The sequence below is a fragment of the Tyto alba genome, unplaced genomic scaffold, assembly GCF_018691265.1.
Source record: "Tyto alba isolate M040663 unplaced genomic scaffold, T.alba_DEE_v4.0 Super-Scaffold_6, whole genome shotgun sequence".
In the NCBI taxonomy this organism is placed as follows: Eukaryota; Metazoa; Chordata; class Aves; order Strigiformes; family Tytonidae; genus Tyto; species Tyto alba.
Genome location: NW_024881327.1, coordinates 49,395,533 through 49,414,168, shown reverse-complemented (window position 1 = coordinate 49,414,168; position 18,636 = coordinate 49,395,533). Strand labels below are relative to the sequence as shown.

Sequence of the window (18,636 nt, the reverse complement as noted above, 5' to 3'; positions counted from 1 at the left end):
CCATCTGCCCTCCTGAAACCCAGTGAGCGTACTGATTAAACGTTTCTAGGGCAAGCTTAAAGAAGTGTCACAAACTCTCAAGCGTAAAGTGGAACAAAGAATCGAGCAACACAATGTAAATTTTTATTTTGCCCATCACTATTCCGTAACTCCAGCTGAGAGCCCCTGGCCACTTACTGCAACTGTTCCAGAGCTGCGGAGATATGCCTAACATTTCACATGTGCAGCTGCTAAACTTTAGGAGACATGTACTGAATCTACCCTGTCACTAGTATCTCAAAAACTACTGAGCTGTAGCACTCAAACTAAACTCATGTTATCCCGCTGGCATTCAGCCCAGAATAGCAAAATAAAGAGCTCAAAGTCCTGCCAAAATACTTTCTACTCAAATTAAGCAGTTACAAAATTTCTAAGGGCTAAAAAAACACAGGCAACCTCTCATTGGTTAGGTATATTAGCTTTATAGCTTAACAGCTACACACTAACACCTAGCAGTTTTGAACCAGAGACCCAATTAGAATCAAAATCGTTCTTACCTTCTGAAGTGAAAGAATCGACAAAAGACAGTAGAGTCTCTTTGCTCTTTGTTCTTCCGATAACTGTCCAAACGGCACTCCCTGCATTTATGCAAGTGAGGTGCAATATTATTGCAGGAACCATCCTGTACAAATGCTTCTCCACTTTGCTGCAGCTTCTTCACTTTAGAAGCATCTGCTAAAATTGACTTGCGAACGATTACTGCAGGGAAGAGTAGTGTAGATTAGATAAACTTCAGTTTCTCATAAAAAGGTGCAAGAAAATGTATTTTAGTGGAAGACCCATGTCAACTTTCCTGCTAAATTTCACATTACATTGAAACAAAGTTACACTAAAATATTTGCAGTTGGCAGAAACATCTTTTCAAGTCAGTAGAAACTTTCTCAAGCTATAGTTCCACTGGAGCCATAGTGTGTGGACCCAAGTTTAACAGCTTCTTTTACTCCTTCACAGAGGAGTATTTTGAAAGAGCATCTGCTTGTAATGAAAGTTCTCCAGGCATCAGGGCTGGAGTATGTGAGCACTGAATACACCAGGGCATGAAGCAACCACATTTCACAAGTAAAGAAGACAGAAGTACAACCTGGCCAGTTCTCAGTCCTGTTTTCACCCTTCACAACGCAATGGCTTTCAGCATCTTACTCTAACAGATGCCAAACATCTCTCTTCCTCCCACGTTGCACGTGAGGCCCAGCAAGGCACAACAGTGACTGCATGCTAATACAAGACCAAGCAACATGAGATTGGAAAGAAGAGGTGGGTGTGGAGGGAGATTCCCAGAACCCTGAAAGATCAGTTATAGTGCCTGATGCACAGCACAATACATAACAGCAGGAGTCCAGCTCCTTGAACAACTACAGCTTTTCCCATTCTGTCCCATGTAGAAAACTTGAAGAGCTAATTAAGTGGACTGGATCACAGAAAACAAAAACAAGGTGGGTTGTTTTGGGCTTGTGTGGGTTCTTGATTTTTTTTTCTTTTTTTTGTTGTTGTTGTTACTTGAGGGCTTTTTGTTTGTTTTGTTTTCAGGACAGTTATTAAATGAAAGTCCCTCCTGAACAAAGCTTTGTTGAGAACCACTTATATCTTTCACCATGCTTACATAATTTAGGACCATTGCTAAAAAAAAAAAAAAAAAAAAAAAGCAATCTCATTATGCCATCGGCATTTGCATTCCAAACACAACCTTGTCCCTGTAACCCATTTTGCCATTCTGTTCTTGTATACATTTTGTAATAACTTATTTCTAGAAATTAATGATTAGTCCTTTTCCTCTATCCGGAAAGGACATTTTTCTCAAATGTACTGTATTCCCCTTGTAAAAGAACCCACAAATGAGTCAAATTCCAGACTCACTCACACAATTTGAATTACTAATTTTGTGTATGTTACAAAGGACCTACTTGTATGTAGTTAGATAGAAACTACAAGGACTTTCAAATAACAGGAAGGTTTTTTTAAAACTTACTATTATCCTGGATCTTGGCACTTCCAGTCCAAAAGCTTTCATTTTCATTTCTGTCATAAAGAATCTCATTTGAATTTCTTCTAACAAAAAAATCCATGTCTAGAAGTTCATCAATCTTGTTTCCTTTGTGGCTGTTCTGGCTGTTGCAACTGTCTTGTGATTTAACTCCAGATTCAGTAAAAGGGAGAAGATGAGCATCTGACGTTGAGGGTCTACAATCTAAAGTCCGCTGCAGTTCAACAGTGCTGCTGACTCTGGGTATTGCTATGGAAGAGTTAAGATGTTGCAACTGTTTTACCGAAACACATTCTTTTGAAAAGTTTGTTGTGGACTTCAGAAGCGATTCATTTGTACTTTTCAGGTTGGTTCCTTTTTCAGTAGCTGAATCAGTCAAAGATGAAGATCTTGAGTTTGTCAAAGAGGTATATTTACCATTTTGATCATTAAGATTTTGCGTTTGTTCTTTAGATATAAACCCCACTTTAGGAAAGGCCGTCAAATCTTCCTTCAATGGTTTAAGTCCAGTATTAAGACAAGAAGGATGAGTTTCCGGTAAGCTTCGTCTACATGTGCTGAAACCACACAACATGCAATAATTAGACAAAGAAAAAGGTGTCAAACATCAGGGCATCAGATGCTCAATCTAGCCACACTTAAAGCTTGAAAGAAGACACTTAATTGTGTACTTTGAATTCTGATGTTCCAAGATTTTAAATTTTATGTGAATCATAGAATGGTTTGGGTTGGAAGGGACCTTAAAGATAATCCAGTTCCCATGCCCATGCCATGGGCAGGGCCCCCTTCCCCCAGCCCAGGGTGCTCCCAGCCCCGTCCAACCTGGCCTTGAACCTTCCAGGGAGGGGGCAGCCACAGCTGCTCTGGGCAACCTGGGCCAGCGCCTCTCCATCAGCACAGTGAAAAATTTCTTCCTTGCATTTCATCTAAGTCTACCCTCTTTCAGATTAAAACCATTACCCCTCAACTTATCCCTACAGTCCCTGATCCAGAGTCCCTCCCCACCTTTGCTGTACTCCCTTTAAGCACTGGAAACCCGCTCTAAGGTCTCCCTGGAGCCTTCTCTTCTCCAGGCTGAACAGCCCCAACTCTCTCAGCCTGGCCTCACAGGGGAGGCGCTCCAGCCCCTGAGCATCTTCGTGGCCTCCTCTGGCCTCACTCAAGCAGGTCCATGCCCTTTATGATGGGGGCCCCAGAGCTGGACACAGCACTTGCAGGGAGGTCTCACGACAGAGGAGCAGAGGGGGAGAATCCCTTCCCTCAACCTGCTGGCCACACTTCTTTTTATGCAGCCCAGGACATGGTTGGCTTTCTGGGCTACAAGCACACATTGCTGGCTCACGGGCAGTTTTTCATCCACTGATACCCCCAAGTCCTTCTCAGGGCTGCTCTCAATCCACCCCTTGCCTAGCCTGTCTTTGTAGTTAGGAATGCCCCAACCCATGTGCAGGACCTTGCACTTGGCCTTGTTGAACTTCATGAGCTTTGCACGGATCCGCCTGTCCAGGTCCCTCTGGACAGCATCCCTTTCCCCCAGTGCATCACCACACCACACAGCTTGGTGTCATCATCAAACTTACGGAGGCTGCACACAATGCTGCTGTCCATGTCGCCAACAACAGGTTGAGGTTAAATGGGTTTGTAGTTTTGAGTGGAGTTTTTGTTTGTTTGGTTGGAGGTTTTTGTTTTGATTTTTTTTAAGAGTTGAACAGAATGATAAAGCTGTAATGCAGATTGTGCTGGGTTTGTGTGGTAGGCTTTTTGGTAGTGGGGGAGGGAGTTACAGTGGGGGCCCCTGCGAGAAGCTTCTCAAAGCTGTCCCGGCTCCAAGTGGGACCCACCTCTGCACCAAGGCCGAACCAATTACCAACAGTGGCTGTGCCTCTGCAATACTGGATTTACGAAGAAGAACCTGAGAGAGGAAGGAGTTGTGAGAAAAACACTTATGCGGAGATGTGCCAGAGCAGGGACACCCCATTCCCTGTTATCCTGTGGTGAGATGGCAGGGCTGCCCTCCATGGAGGCCTGCAGTGGAGCAGATGCTGACCTGCAGCCCCTGGAAGACCTCACACTGGAGTAGGTGGCTGCACCCAAAGCAAGCTGTGACTCTGAGGGAAGAAGCAGCCCCCACTGTTGTAGTTTGGTGCTGGGAGGACTGCAACACTCAGGGGTGATCCATGCTGGAGCAGCATGGGAATGGCTGTGGACTCACTCCAGAGAAAGTTCATGGAGGGCTGTCTCCTGTGAGAGGGGAGCCATGCTGGAGCAGGGGAGATGCAGGGAGTCCTCCTCCTGAGGACGAAGGAACAGCTGACTAACCATAACTACCATTCCCTGTCCTTCTGGGGGGGAGGAGGTAGAGAAATTAGGAACAAAACTGAGGCCAGGAGGAAGGGAAAGGTGGGGGGGAGGTATTTTTAAGATGTGATAATACTTCTCATTGTTCTACTCTGTTAAGTGCTGCCGTTAGTGTTTGAATTAAATTTTTCTTCCCTTAACTGTCTTTTGCCTGTGACAGTCATGGTTGAGTTACCCCTCCCTGCCCTTATCTCAATTCCCAAGTCTTTTGCTTTATTTTCTCCTTCCCATTCCTGAGGGGGAAGGGAAGAGTGAACAGCTATGAGGTACTCAGTTGCCCTCTGGGCTCAAACCATGACACACATATAGGCACACACAAATTTAGGTACTGCAGCTACTCCACTATCTTCCCTCACAATTAAACAGTTACTTTCTCATTTTCTCCACACAACAGCTGTATAACCAAATGCATTGCACTTACATGTCCATGCAAGATTCTAATAATCAAGGAACTTCTGGTTGGCACTACAAGTCTATATTGGAAGCAGTAAAATAGCTCCCACACAGAAGTCTCAAATTTAAAAATCATGTTTTCCACATTTATCTTCTGAGATATACACACAAAATTAAATGGGGAAAAAAACCCCAACTTATACCACTCTTTTGAATCTAAATAGCAAAAGTTGAGTTTTCCTGTCACACTATTTCTTTCTACGATATATACTCATTTTTGTGACAGAATTGGGGGCACAAGCACAATATGCTAACCTTCAAATTATGCAAGTTAGGAAGGAGCTGTGCGTACACTCAGGAAAAGTTACATGATACAATACAGTTCCCACACTTGTTATCGTCAGAGAATTGAATAAAACATACCCTTAATTCTCAGGTCCCTGACTGCCTTTCCTCCTGTCACAGCTGATGCAGAAGTTTGTATTTTGGAGGCATTTAGCTGATTGAAAAATGCGTTGTCAACATGACTTCTAGACCTAAATTTATAATGGAAATGCAGTATCAGCTCAAATTTGTTCAAGGAAAGTTTGGAGTGCAAAACTCCGTTATTGGAAGGTTTTACTCCTAGTTGGATATTTTCTAGCCTCCTCTGTTGTGCTCAACAGAAATAACTGAGAACCTGTACTTGGATCTGCAAGAAGTTAGTGTACAGGACACCTGCCTGAATGTGTTTTATTTTTCTTGGGGGCAGGGGAGGAATGTATTTGACAAGAATTAAGTACCACACCTATGTATAATCAACTGATCAGTTTACAGATGTATACAATGAGGCAGGAACATTCACTTGTGGCACTGAAGGGCAACTTCCTCAAAGATAATGTTGGCAATGTGCACTTGCAGCCCAGGAAGCCAGGTCAAGGGAGGTGATTCTCCCCATTTACTCTGCTCTTGTGAGACCCACCCTGCAGTGCTGTGTCCAGCTCTGGGGCCCCCAATATCAGAAAGACATGGGACCTGCTCAAGCAGGTCCAGAGGAGGCCACGAAGATGTTCAGGGGGCTGGAGCACCTCCCCTGTGAGGCCAGGCTGAGAGAGTTGGGGGTGTTCAGCCTACAGAAGAGAAGGCTCCGGGGAGACCTTCTAGTGGCTTTCCAGTGCTTAAAGGGGGCTTATAAGGTAGGGACAAACTTTTCAGTAGAGCCTACTGCAATAGGTCAAGGGATAATGGTTTTAAACTAAAAAAGGGTAGATTTAGATTAGATACAAGGAAGAAATTTTTTACAGTGAGGGTGGTGAAACATTGGAACAGGTTGTCCATAGAGTTGGTAGATGCCCAAATCCCTGGAAACGTTCAAGGTCAGGCTGGATGGGGCTCTGAGTAACCTGATCCAGTTGAAGATGTCCCTGTTCATTGCAGGGGGGTTGGATGGACTAGATGGATTAGATGATCTTTAAAGGTCCCTTACAATCCCCACCAGTCTATGGAAGCAAAAGCTGATATGCTCTGTCCTGACTCGATAGATAACCATTAAAAAGTCCCTTCCAACCCAAACTATTCTGTGATTCTATAAAGAAAATATATGGCATAAGCAAGCACATTATATATCCAGGACAATTAAGTCTAACACTTTTATGTGCCAATATTACATAAGACTAGTTACTACAGTTCTATAAAATGACCTCTGAGTTTGTTTTGCTAAGAACTTAAGTTATTTTTAGAGGAAAAGTCTGCATAAGCATAAACTGATTCCTTACCCCTGAGGAGTTTCTGCACCAAGATTGGGTGGCGAGTTAGCTGGCAGAGGCAGGCCTTGATGCCTTTGGTCTTTATTAGCAGGAGTACATCCTAGCAATGCTTCACCCAACACAGTTGGTACTGACTGCACATGTCCCTGACTGGGAGAAACCTGTAAGTGAGATTTTAACAGTTAAGAAAATTCAGGATAACAGATATAGTGCTTTGCAGAGTTCACCTTAAAAAGAAAAATACATCAATGCTCTTCCCACTGTGTTTAATAAAGCTCATTGAAGACCATTCCTCACTTAGCCCATAAGATGGAAAGACCTTAGAGTGTCCTTTTAAAACTTATAAGTTCCATAAAACTGTTTGTTAATTCATTTTCCCCCAATTAACAACAAACTTTTTGTTTAAGAGAAAGAAGGTGTATTAAGAAGTTGGAAAGACTGAAAGCTCTGCTCTTCATAACTGCCAGTGCAATAATCTAAAATAATTGCAGTAATCAGAATTCAGAAATAGCTGTCAGTTCATCTGAAAATCTTAGAGCAAATTAAAACTGTGAAGTTAATCTGACAACATTACCAAAAATCTACATGTGAACTTAACTGTAGCAAGAAAATCTTTGTATCAGGATTCTAGAAAGCCTTAAATAAAGAAATCCTGTGCTGATTAAATCACCAGCCTCACAAATCTACATTTCTTTTATGAATACAACATGCCTATCAAATTAGCAAGTGTCTTTAAAAACAGTAGTTTTCTGTGGGGCTCTTTCCTCAGCTCTAACATCCATATTCCACTCCCACGTACTCAACTTACTGCTGGAAGTTACACTACAGACTCATTACCATCAACTCCAAAATATTTCCTTTCTACTTTGGTATAACACAGCTGTCAGGCATCAAGACAAGCTTTCAAAAAAATGCTGGAGTTAACCCCATATTAGAAATCAGAGTACTATCACATACTAAGTAAAACAAAACATACGGCTTCAGCTTATAACTCATATATTCGCATCCACCAAAATCAGAAAAACAGAGCTTCTGTTTTCCTTATTAGAAAGTACACTCACTTATAGCCATTTTGAGAAAATGGTTGCAAGATATTTCCCAAAGAGTACAGAAGTGATAAAGAAACCAGTCCTTTGAAGGAAGGCAGACTAAAAAATTAGAACTAACTAACTATACTAATTTAAGGAAAAACTATTGTGAAATGAGCTATGAAATTCAGGTCACAATAACTCTTCTGCAGGACTTTCAAAATATGAAATAAAGACCAGCTTTGTGTGTATTGAGCAGACTGCTCAGTGGCTGAACATGCAGAAAACAAAAGAATGGCAAACTGAGCACCCAAAAGATGCTCAAGGTACTGAAGCATGAGCTACAGAAACATAAGCAGAGTATGACTGCAATACACTAGCTACTTCATGCTGACTTGCTGCACGCTCTTCCTCAGCAAGACAGATCACTCTTAATTGAGGAATCTTGTCCTGTACTTGCTACCTCAATGCTGTATCTTTGTGAAGTCATTAAAGATTTCAAATAACAATATCCAGTTATTAGCCAGATCTACACAGTTGACTTCGCACATGCCTGACTGCACAGAAGCCAAGAACACAAAGCCAAAAAAAAAAAAAAAAACAAAAAAACAAAAAACCAAGCAAAACCCAAACCTTCCACCCCACCACCACTCTAGAGCTTCCAAAAAGGCTACTCCTACCTAAAATGTAATTTTTGGTCTGAAACACTGGGGCAAAATTATAGGGCAAGTTTGAAGTACTGTTCTTTAGCCAAGCCATTATTTTTCATTTATGTTTCAACTCAAGTTACCCAGATCATCTTTTGATCTTTGAGACAGTTTTCTTCGATCTCAGTGATACTTGGCAAGTCACTCATAAAAGAAATAGAACGTAGACATGGATGTACTAAAAAAGTAGTCATATTCGCTTTTTGTATTGAAACAACATTCTTCCAGACTGCTGCTTGTGTAGCTTGAATCCTCAAAGCATGCAAGTGTAGCTAAAGGTTTGGGGTTTAAGTACAAAATAGCTAAAGGAAATATGTGAAAAGTAAAGGTTATAAATTTGAGAACTGCTTTCTGTTTTCTCCCACTACAGAAAACATGACCAGGCAGGCTAACTCCTAAGCAGGAGGAGGAAGCAAAAAGCAGTTTTAAAAAAAAAAAAAACCACCACCTAAAAAACAACCTTCAAGGTTCAGTAACTTTTTCTCCAACTATCAGAAGGCAAGATGTTTTACCCATGCCTAGACAAGTTTCAAAGAACTCAACACACCCTCTCAGTGATTATATTTATTATTCCACTTTCCTATCTAATCCTTATTTAAGACTGTTCTGAGGAATGACATAACCATTATATAACAGTCATATATAACATAATGAGACATTACCTCAGGAGAAGATTTTGCATGTTTAACATGAACACTTCCACTATTCTCAGATGACTTCCTTTTCACGCCACCAATTCTTTTAGATTTTTCTGGAAGAGAAGGTGATCAAGATTAGTCTATTACAAATATGCTACTTAATGTCTGAAGGACAAACAACAGTAGGTCTTACCACATTTTCCATTGTTGTCATATATGATTTCAACATGAATTAACTCTGGATCAAGAGTTTTTAAAGCTGGAATCTTGAAAAGGAACAAGAACACAGAAGCAGCCATTTAGAGAGATGAAAGTTACATTTTGAATGTATTTCCCTTAGCTGTAGTACATATGCTTCACTTCTAGGTTCTTTGAATAGCAAGCTGAATTTAACATACTGTAGCGACAGTGTCTCTTCATGAAAACAAACATGAACTGGTGCTTCAGAGCACTGTCTACACAGCATAGAAAACAAAGAAACCAGGATCATAAATTTGCCTCACTCTTCAAATAAAAATTCCAGGTCTTCATCATTTCACATAGAAGGTCATTTATTATTTGATAGCTCTACCAGCAGCATACAGAAACACTTGGGGTAATAGATTATTCTGCACTACACTGATATCCACTTTTTGAAGCTCATGACAGTAAACAGAATTAAAAATTGTGTTGGTGGGGATATAAATACAAGTTCTCACCCATTTCCCACCTCTGTCTGTAATCTTACAGCAACTCGTTCTTACCTCCTGACAGTTGACTTCTAGAGTTCTTGTAGCTGGATTACCATTGACAACAACTGCTGTGAACCACTGAGTAGATGGATCCAGGCTATAAATTCTAATTTTTGACCCAATGATATTTTTCCCACCTTAAAAATTGAAAAAAAAAAAATACAAGTTAAGGTAGATTAAGAAAAAGGGAGCATGAAGATCATCACAGCTACCAACATGAATTTGCCAACAGTACTGCAAGCAAGATGCAAGTAAGCAAAACAGAGGACCTTGAGACAACTTCCACATAGCTGAGGGGAGCAAAAAAACAGCATGATAAAACTATGTTCCAGCCACCTTCTTCCCAAAATAGTTCACTTAAGTTTTTTGAGGGTTAAGACATGCAGCAGCAGCAGCCAGACTGACCTCCAGATTTCAGTCAGGCAGATCAGTGGACATGAAATCAAAATTCAGTGATTAGATGTTCATTTTTCCCTCTTTACAGTATTGGAAATGACAACTCTAAGTTGCAATATTTACGTTTCCATAAAAGTAAAACATTTCTTGCATATGCAAGCACATGACTACAAATATGCTTGTATGAACCCAGCAATCAAAAACTTGAAGCTTGAAATCTAAAAATAACAATTTTAACTTGCCTAAAAAAGTCATCTCTATATAAAACTTTGGAAGTTTTTATAAAAAAAAGCAGCAGACTGAAAACAAAAAAATAATCAAGCTACTTGAAACAATCAATAACTCCAAATAATTTCAGTGAGAATTGCTACAAATTTTTATCTCTTTCACAAGTGCTAGGCCATCTGTATGTGCCTAAATTACGTACTCATTCTTTCAAGGGAAATACCTGAAACTTAAATCTCTATAATTCTTCACATTTTGCATTCAGTATTGGAATCAATATTTTTAAACAGCTTTTATCCCTAAACCACATTACTGTAATTTACACCATCACTGCAAAGATTTCCCTTTTGACTTGAGTATTTATTGCCAGAATTTCCTGCTACAGAATATGCTTGTACCTTGTACCAAGCGTGTTTCATCTACATGTTTCTTAACCAAAGCCTGAATTTCTTCATTAACATTTTGATCATCCTTAAGAGGAAGCCTGGAACTGTCCACATCCTATTTAGGAAAAAAAATACATAACTTGGTATTAAGGATAATGTTTCAATTAACAAAACTCTATATTTAGAAACAAGACAGCAGCAATTCATACAGGTCCAACAAGTTTCTCACTACTCTGTGTTCTTTCAGGTCCTAGGATATTGTATTTATTGAAGCAGACATCATTTCCTTGCCACTAATCTGGATTCACCATCTGCAAACCAGACTGAAGTGAGATCTCCAGATCCACTTTAATATTGTTCTGAAAACAATCTGGATTTATTTTACTACACTGCTAATGAGCACTAAGTTTAATTGAACCATCCATTTTTTTAATTTAGGATTTTAAGTTCTCAGAAGCAGCAACTTAAAAGTAGTCCTGAGCAGATGTAAATGCAAATAGTAAGTTTTATGTTTCTATTTATAACAACACCAGGATCCAGTCCATCAAGACACCATTATAAAACGTTCATATGAATGAAAAAATAATCAGCTACATCTAAATCATTCATAATTATTCAGCATCATATATTTATATTTTAAGGTGAGGGGTTTTTCTCTGTAGTTATCTAAAAAAATCTGCTTAAAAACATTTAAATTGATTCTGAAATGGAAAATTTAGAGCACTTTTTTACCAATGGCTCAGAGTGCTAAATAAACAAAAAGATTGTTTTGTGGGGGTTTTGTGGTTTTGTTTTTGTTTTTTTGTTTGTTTGTTTGGGTTTTCTTGGTTTTTTTTTGGTTGGGTTTTTTTTGGTGCCTTTTTTTTTTGTTGTTTGTTTGGGGTTTTGGGGTTTGGTTTTTTGTTTTTTTTTTTTGTCCCAAGCACTGCTGTGGTATTTGTAAGCAGCATAAGGCTGAAGAGCCAGTAGTCAAGAAACTGTTATTCAAGATGTCAGAAAAGCAGTCTTCTCCACTGCAGTATTGAGATAAGGCTTCTACGTAAAGAAATCTCTACCCTGTTCTCGAGCCAACACAGGCAAGACAACAACCTACAGCTCAAATATAGCTTTAGGTGATTCTTTTGGTAGTTTCTCAAGAGTTGTCTATTTGCTGACTGTTAACGTGTCAAAGTAGAGCACTAATGATGGCACTATTAGCAGTCTCAACATGGGACATGTATTATTAGTTTTATTCAGACTATTTATAGGTCTTGAGAGTAGTTTCCTGAAAAGGTGAACTCCTTTATCATTACGACATACTATTCTTCAAAATGCCTGACCAGTCAGTCACACAGGGCAATTGTTCCAACCATCCTCTACCTAAGTTGCACTAGCAAACTTTCCTCCTGGCGTTCCATAAAGAGACTATAATTCAACCATCTCATTTACATCCTGACCAATTCCTCATTTTAGGGTTAGAAATCAGGTGTTTCTATTAAATAGCAATATTTATTCCAGCCATACCTGAAATTCCTTTCATAGCAATGGCAGTCACATTTGCAAGAACAAAGGGAAACTATTCCAGACTATCCCCACCATTAACACAATTCAATTGCTGTCACCTGAGCTGAATAACTGTCCTACCACACTCCCTCATCCAGCTCTCTTAAGTGACCATGTCCTGTATCAGCTTCAGAAGGTTTATAATCAACAGATATATTCCATTCAGAACTGGTATTTATGAGTTATAGCAATAAACACCTACTGCCAAGTTTTTACCCATCTAAAGTTTGCATTTAGAATATATTAACTTGACATATCCTAAATATCAAGATAAAAGATTTCTCTTCCATCTTTATCATGCCATATAAGGTTACCTGAACAGGTGTCAAAAGGTCTTTAGAAAGAAAAACACATCTCTCTTCACCAAGATAGCGTACTGAAACCATTGATCCCAAACCAGCTTTGTCCACTAGGGATTTGTAAGTCTAGAAAAGTGATAAACATGTTATTAGAAACAGACTAAGAAGATCTCATCATTCCCCATTTGCATTTAAAAATTATTTTAGTTTTGTATCTATTTTTCTGTTAATATACCACATCTACATGCAACTCTTGAAACAAAGCAAGTTTCTAATAAAACTTCTAATACATGACTAATAAAGGAGGTATTGGACTATACTTGAAATTGATTTCAATTATTAGAATGAGTTAGGAATTCAGTTCAGGTGCCATCATTAGCAATCATTAATCATTCATCTCAACATGAAGAATTTACTAATACTAAGATTTCTGATTGTGGATATGTTAATGAAAACCCTTCCTTATGGTAGATTGGGGGAATAACTAGAAAAAAATCAATGAAGGCCTGCTGCATGGCTTACATTAAAGTTTTCAAAGCTCATGTAACACTGATAATATACTGAAGACATAGTTTAGGCATGTACAATGACTTGGATAGCCTCATAGTTGTTATACTACTGCAGTACAATGATGAATTTGTGTTTAGGTATACCTAAAACAAGAAACAAAAGCTTCCTTTAAAAGCTTCTGAACTCTTCCTAATATGTTTGACTTTAAATTTTGTCTAGTCCCACAGTAACAGCTCTGAGTGGGTAAGCATCAGGAGCCTGGGACTCAGAAGTGGCAAGAATAACTCCTCCCTGCATGGAAGGTATCTTTGTGTCCCATTTAAAAGGAAAAAAAGAAAATCATTCTGATAGAGTATGTGCTTGGGTTTCCAAAGGACTGATCAAGGTAACAAAGACTTTATTTCCTTTTGTTGCTTTCAGTTCAGCTAGGACAGCACTGGCAAAGGGGCAGTATCACCCTAAGAGGAGTAAGAGTCTCTCTAGGAAAGACCAGGCATTACAAGAGTTCTGCAAAGCTATTCCATTTGTCAGAAACACACTCTCCATATACTCGAATCAATAAATTGTGATCAAGACTTAAATAAATTAATCCACACACCTCTTGTGACCCCTTCTTTCCTGCCTTGTGTGGAGACAAAGGGAGAAAAAGTCTTTTTTGCCAGGGCAAGCTCCAGTATGGTGCTTTATTTTATCCTACATCATTCCTCTGCTAAATGAGCTTTGGAACATGTACACTGCGTGAACTGGCACATCAAACACATCATGAGGAAAACCTTACGCATAAGTTGAAGACAAGTATCCAGTAAGAACTGTTCAGATGCTTGGAAAGGGACAACAGCTAAGTTTGTTTAAATAAGCAGGCTTTCAGAACATTGTATCAGCAAAATCTACTAGTAGAACTGCTGATATTAAGGCACCAGTCAGGAAATAAAATTAAGGATTCATCTTCCCACTTCCTCTCCCATTCTATTTGGCCCTACTTCCAATAAATATCTGCTTACATTAGCTTTGCTTAAGAAAAAAGTTCAGCTGAAATGCAGCAATATGAATTACACTGCATACTTCACACCTAGCAAACTTAAGAGTATTATAACATGGACTACAACTTCAGAATAATTAACATACAGCAAGTTTGAATCTTCATTTATTTTACAACTACTTTTATGAGTAGCAATATCCAAAGTAGTCAAGTAATGTAGTCAATCAGTATAGTTTTAAGAAATGTTCCCTCTTCACCTCTACTGGCTAATTTGCTCAGCCAGCCATGCACGGCAGTTACACAAAGCTTAGATCTCTGGCTTGTGCAGTGTAGTTCAGGTTTTTATATGCACAAAATCCAAACCTCACGAATCATCTGTGCCAGGCAGCCATCACATGAGTATCATTCAAATTATTTTTATCTCAGGTCAAGAATCACTGAAGAATTAACAGTACTTGAGGCAGAGTAAAACACGAATTTAAGACAAAAATACAGGCTGTCCTTAGAAACCTATCATTTACCCTGTCTCTCTCTATCCTTAACCGCAATTTCGTGAAAGAATGAAGAAACATGAGACTAGAAGGAGAGGAATTAACATTGTACAGAATAGTGGTTTGGGAGAGAAGCAAAGTTGTAAATACATTCCTGTATCTCCAGGCATAACATACCAACTTCAAATGCTTACAAACTCTGCCTAGTTCTAGGCTGCACAAAAAGGTTTAGTCTCCCTTCAGATTACATGTAAGAGTACATGAGTGAAGCTATACTTGAGAAATTCACACTTGTAACAACACTGTCCTTAGAAGATGGAACTGCAGAACCAAGCAAGTTAGGCCAAGCGTATACTTGCCATTGCAGGCCACTGGACAGGAGACATAGAATTGGCTTGAGATTTTCTTTCAGCCAGTACCAGCTTTTGCTCCACCAGGAACACTTTCATTTTATGGCTGTAGACTTCTATCCATCTTCTTTTTTCCCATGACTCATCATCAAATTCTACACAAAGCTACAGAAAGGAAACAAAGTGAAGGAGTGACTAACCATAAAATTCAGACACATACAATGTGAAAAAAGATAAACAAACACCAATTTCCTCCACAAACCCCCAACCATTAAAAGTATTTACAATGCAAACATGATTATTGCCTTTCTGTCACACAATCAAGCAATCACTAAAGCATCCCAGGCTGACCTAGTATTTTATAAGTGATAGTCAATGTTGACTGGTTCATCATTATTACTGTCACATAAAAATTAATATTCCTATTTAACTCTACAACCTTCCCATCTCAAAAAGTCCTCTGCTGCTCAAGGACAGTTAAACGTAATAACTCTGCCACCAGTGTTTACAATCAGGGAAAACCACACACACACACACAACCCCCTAAAACTCTAAAGGACTGCATACAGTAATGGCACCAGCATTTTCCACAAACTCGAAAGTACCTGAATAAACAAGCTGCTTTTCCAGAAATATTTTAAGAATATGAGTCCCAAAGAATAACTTTGGTTGATTTTTTGAAAACACAAATGACAGTAAGCCAGTAAAGGTGATCTAATTATATAATGTGCAGAAAGTAAATTGCTGCCTGCTTTTAACTGGTGTTTATCCTTACGAATCTCTGAAGCATCTGTACAAACTTTTCAAGAGGAAAGCAGTTGTCACTTCATGGCAAAAACATGGCAGCTTGATCAATTTCTTTGGGATGGCATTATCACTCTTTCCTACACAACAACATGAGCAGATCAGCAAAGGATTGGGACAGACCACAAATACAACTTTGCATGAATACAGGAATTGGAATATCTTGGTAGAGAACACTGTTCTCGTAAAAATCACTCCCTCTTCCCATAAAATACTATGGTCCAGTCTAAATACATTTAACTAATTTACCCTAACAGCAGAGAAAGCTCAGTTGAGTGAATCTTAGAAACATTCCCTTGTGTTTAGCTTTCCTCTAAAGGGAAAGGCAAGTAAAAGCATGCACACAAAATATCATTACTACAGACACGAGTCATAACACTGATGGGTGCAGAAATGAATTTAGTCATTTTGAAGTTCACGGAAACAATGAAAGAGATCAGCAAATAACACAAGTACCAGAACCAGAATGGCTTGTTTTGTCTATAGTATCAACACTGCACAACCTGGAAAACACAGCTGAGAAAATACTTCCAAACGTAGTCAACACCTTCTGTTCTGTAGCTTGCTCCTGACACTATACAAAATGATTAAATATTTCTACTCCTTTAGAGACTTTTTTTCCCCCAAAATCCATTACTACTTTGGGTCTAAGTATACATTACTCTCCACAGAGCTGTGAGGTGAGGAAAAGAGATGGCATGTGTTTCAGTACAAAAGCTCCCTATGCCTCAACTGTCTACTTTGCAACTTCTTTACTGGAGAATGAAGTTAATTGCTCATGGCAGAATCACAACCAGTTCCAAGGCTCACAGTAAAGTCCCCAGTACCACCTGCTCCTTCTCCTTCCAAGCCTCAGAGAAGATCCTTAAGAGACGAGCTGTCAGCAGCAGCAACATCCTCCTCCTCACTCCAAGTATGGCATAGGCACAGCCCCGCAGGCCAAAGATGGAGAAAGCTCCACCCCTGCCACAGATCCACAACAAGAAGCTCTGCCTCTAACAACTTGGGACTCTTCATAACAAAGTTTACACTTTCAAAAAAAGAGTTAGAAACACATAGTATTTCTTCTTGTTTGACAAGAAGCAGGTGATGATTCAGTTAATCAGAGGCCACAAAGTTCTTCCCATTAAAAAAAGGCAAGCAAACTTTTAATTGAAAGCTGGTTCTTGCTGGCATATAACAGCCTGCCACCAAAGTCCCTTGTAGAAACAAGAGGACCATGTAACAAGATGCTGTTACTAAAATGGAGTTTTGTCCTTAGTGAGTACTTTGTATACTACAGTAATTGCTCAGACACAGTTGAATAGTTTTACTGACTACAGTTGCCAAATAGCCCCTTAAGGACCTCACAGTCAAACTGTGAAGGTCGCTTGACTTCCACCCAAAATATGTAGTTAACGAATTACGCTAAGCTTTCAATAATCAAACATGTGTTTAAAAATTCCATTGATAACCATTATTAAGAAGCAGTCATCATGCAAGAAGAGTCTGAGAGACCTCCAACACCATATATGAATTTGGTATGCCTTTCAAGACAATAGAAGTACTTGTTCATTACTAGATACTCCAGAGAGCAAGAAAGGTCACAAATTTCAACAACCTTGTGTTTTGGTATCATCTCTGGGAAAGAAAAACAAAAAACACTTCCCAAGTGACAAGATCATAAGTTACGTTCAGGAAATACACAGAAACAAAACCCAGACACAGCGGGTGCAATAAAAACCTGAAGCTTTCAAAATGCTGGTGGAAGAAAACATGTTTATAATTAGTATGAGGTAGTTTCCAGCATTAGTAGGAGCACACTGGGAGCTTCAGCCTGAGGTGCACTAGCTTTCAAGCATGTTAAGGAGGCAAGTTGACCAAGAAAACCTCTGTCCCCCAACAACAGTGTGTGTATGTGTATACACACACCCACATGCATGCATGCACACGAAGTTTCCATGCCATAGGGTAAGCACCCTCGTTTTAGAAGGCCTCTTTCAAAGATCCCGGTTACCTTCAGGTCTGGTTTGGATATATCCGTGTGTGAAACAGCTCGGATCCTGCCTGACTTCCAGGGCCATTCAGAGATGTAATTGGTGTCCCACGACCTGTCGTCTTCCTCCGACAGGCTAAGGAACCTCTTCCCCACGAGCAGCGACCAGCTCCCCTCGAGCCTCAGCACCATTTTAACTCATCGGGCGGCCTCCAGGGAGAAAACCGACGGATTAAAAAAAAAAAAAAACAAAAACCGAAACAAAAAAACAAACAACCCCACCCCCAAAAAAAAAAAAGAACAAAACAACGCGTGGGTCAGCTAGCAGGCCGCGCTCCGTGCCCCCCGCCCGCCTTCCCTCGCGGGGAGCCGCGGGGGCCAAGGCGGGCGGGAGCTTCCTTCTTCCTCTCCCCGTCCTCCCCCCCCCCGCTTCTCTTCAAGCGGCCCAAGCCGAGCCCTCAGACACCCACAGGATGCTTCCTTGCCCACGGTCCTGTTAATCATTGCCTCAGTGGGGGCGGGTGGAAGGAAATACCAAAAGCTGCTGCAGTGCAGCTCCCAGAGATTTCCACCCCGGCCGGCCGCCACCCTGCCTCCCTCAGCCTGCCCCCCACGGCCTCTTTGTTCCCTCCCTCCCTTCCAGAAGCCGAAGCGAGGGGCGGTAGCTGAAGGGGAGCCAGGGCAGGAAAGAAGCGACCGGGCCGAGCTCCTTCCGGACGCCTCTCCGCCTGACGAACAGCCCCCACCCGGCCGCCCGCCCGGACAGGACAGCCCGTAACCTCACCTGCTCCACCCCCCCCGCCCCAGTCCCCACCCGGCGCCCCCGGCGATCACACGGCGCCCGGGCAGCGATGGCAGCGCGGCCCCTCCGCCCCCGGCAGCAGCCGCTCGCGGTCAGCGCGCTACTACTGGGCCCCGCGCTCGCGCCCACACCCCCCCCCTCCCGCCCCTCACCCGCGCGCCCGCCCCCCGCCGCCCTCACCCGCGCTCCCATTGGCTCCTCCGCGCCGGCGGGGGCGGGGCGAGAGGCCAGCCTCCCGCTGCGATTGGCTCGGAGGG

The 18,636-nt window shown here is 40.9% G+C and overlaps 1 protein-coding gene across 1 annotated transcript in view; it reads right to left on the bottom strand.

Annotated features, from left to right (window-relative positions):
• KDM3A (lysine demethylase 3A) overlaps positions 1-18,324 on the bottom strand; it is a 37,369-nt gene extending 19,045 nt beyond the window's left edge. Inside the window, exons 1-11 of the mRNA XM_032987378.2 lie at positions 18,048-18,324; positions 17,599-17,787; positions 14,808-14,963; positions 12,484-12,594; positions 10,640-10,742; positions 9,633-9,757; positions 9,083-9,155; positions 8,914-9,002; positions 6,526-6,677; positions 2,006-2,577; positions 537-738 (exon numbers count right to left, since the gene is read on the bottom strand). Coding sequence (XP_032843269.1) covers positions 537-738; positions 2,006-2,577; positions 6,526-6,677; positions 8,914-9,002; positions 9,083-9,155; positions 9,633-9,757; positions 10,640-10,742; positions 12,484-12,594; positions 14,808-14,963; positions 17,599-17,769 — 1,754 coding nt within the window. The 5' untranslated portion in view covers positions 17,770-17,787; positions 18,048-18,324. The remainder of the gene's footprint in view (positions 1-536; positions 739-2,005; positions 2,578-6,525; positions 6,678-8,913; positions 9,003-9,082; positions 9,156-9,632; positions 9,758-10,639; positions 10,743-12,483; positions 12,595-14,807; positions 14,964-17,598; positions 17,788-18,047) is intronic.
• Positions 18,325-18,636: the final 312 nt, after the last annotated feature.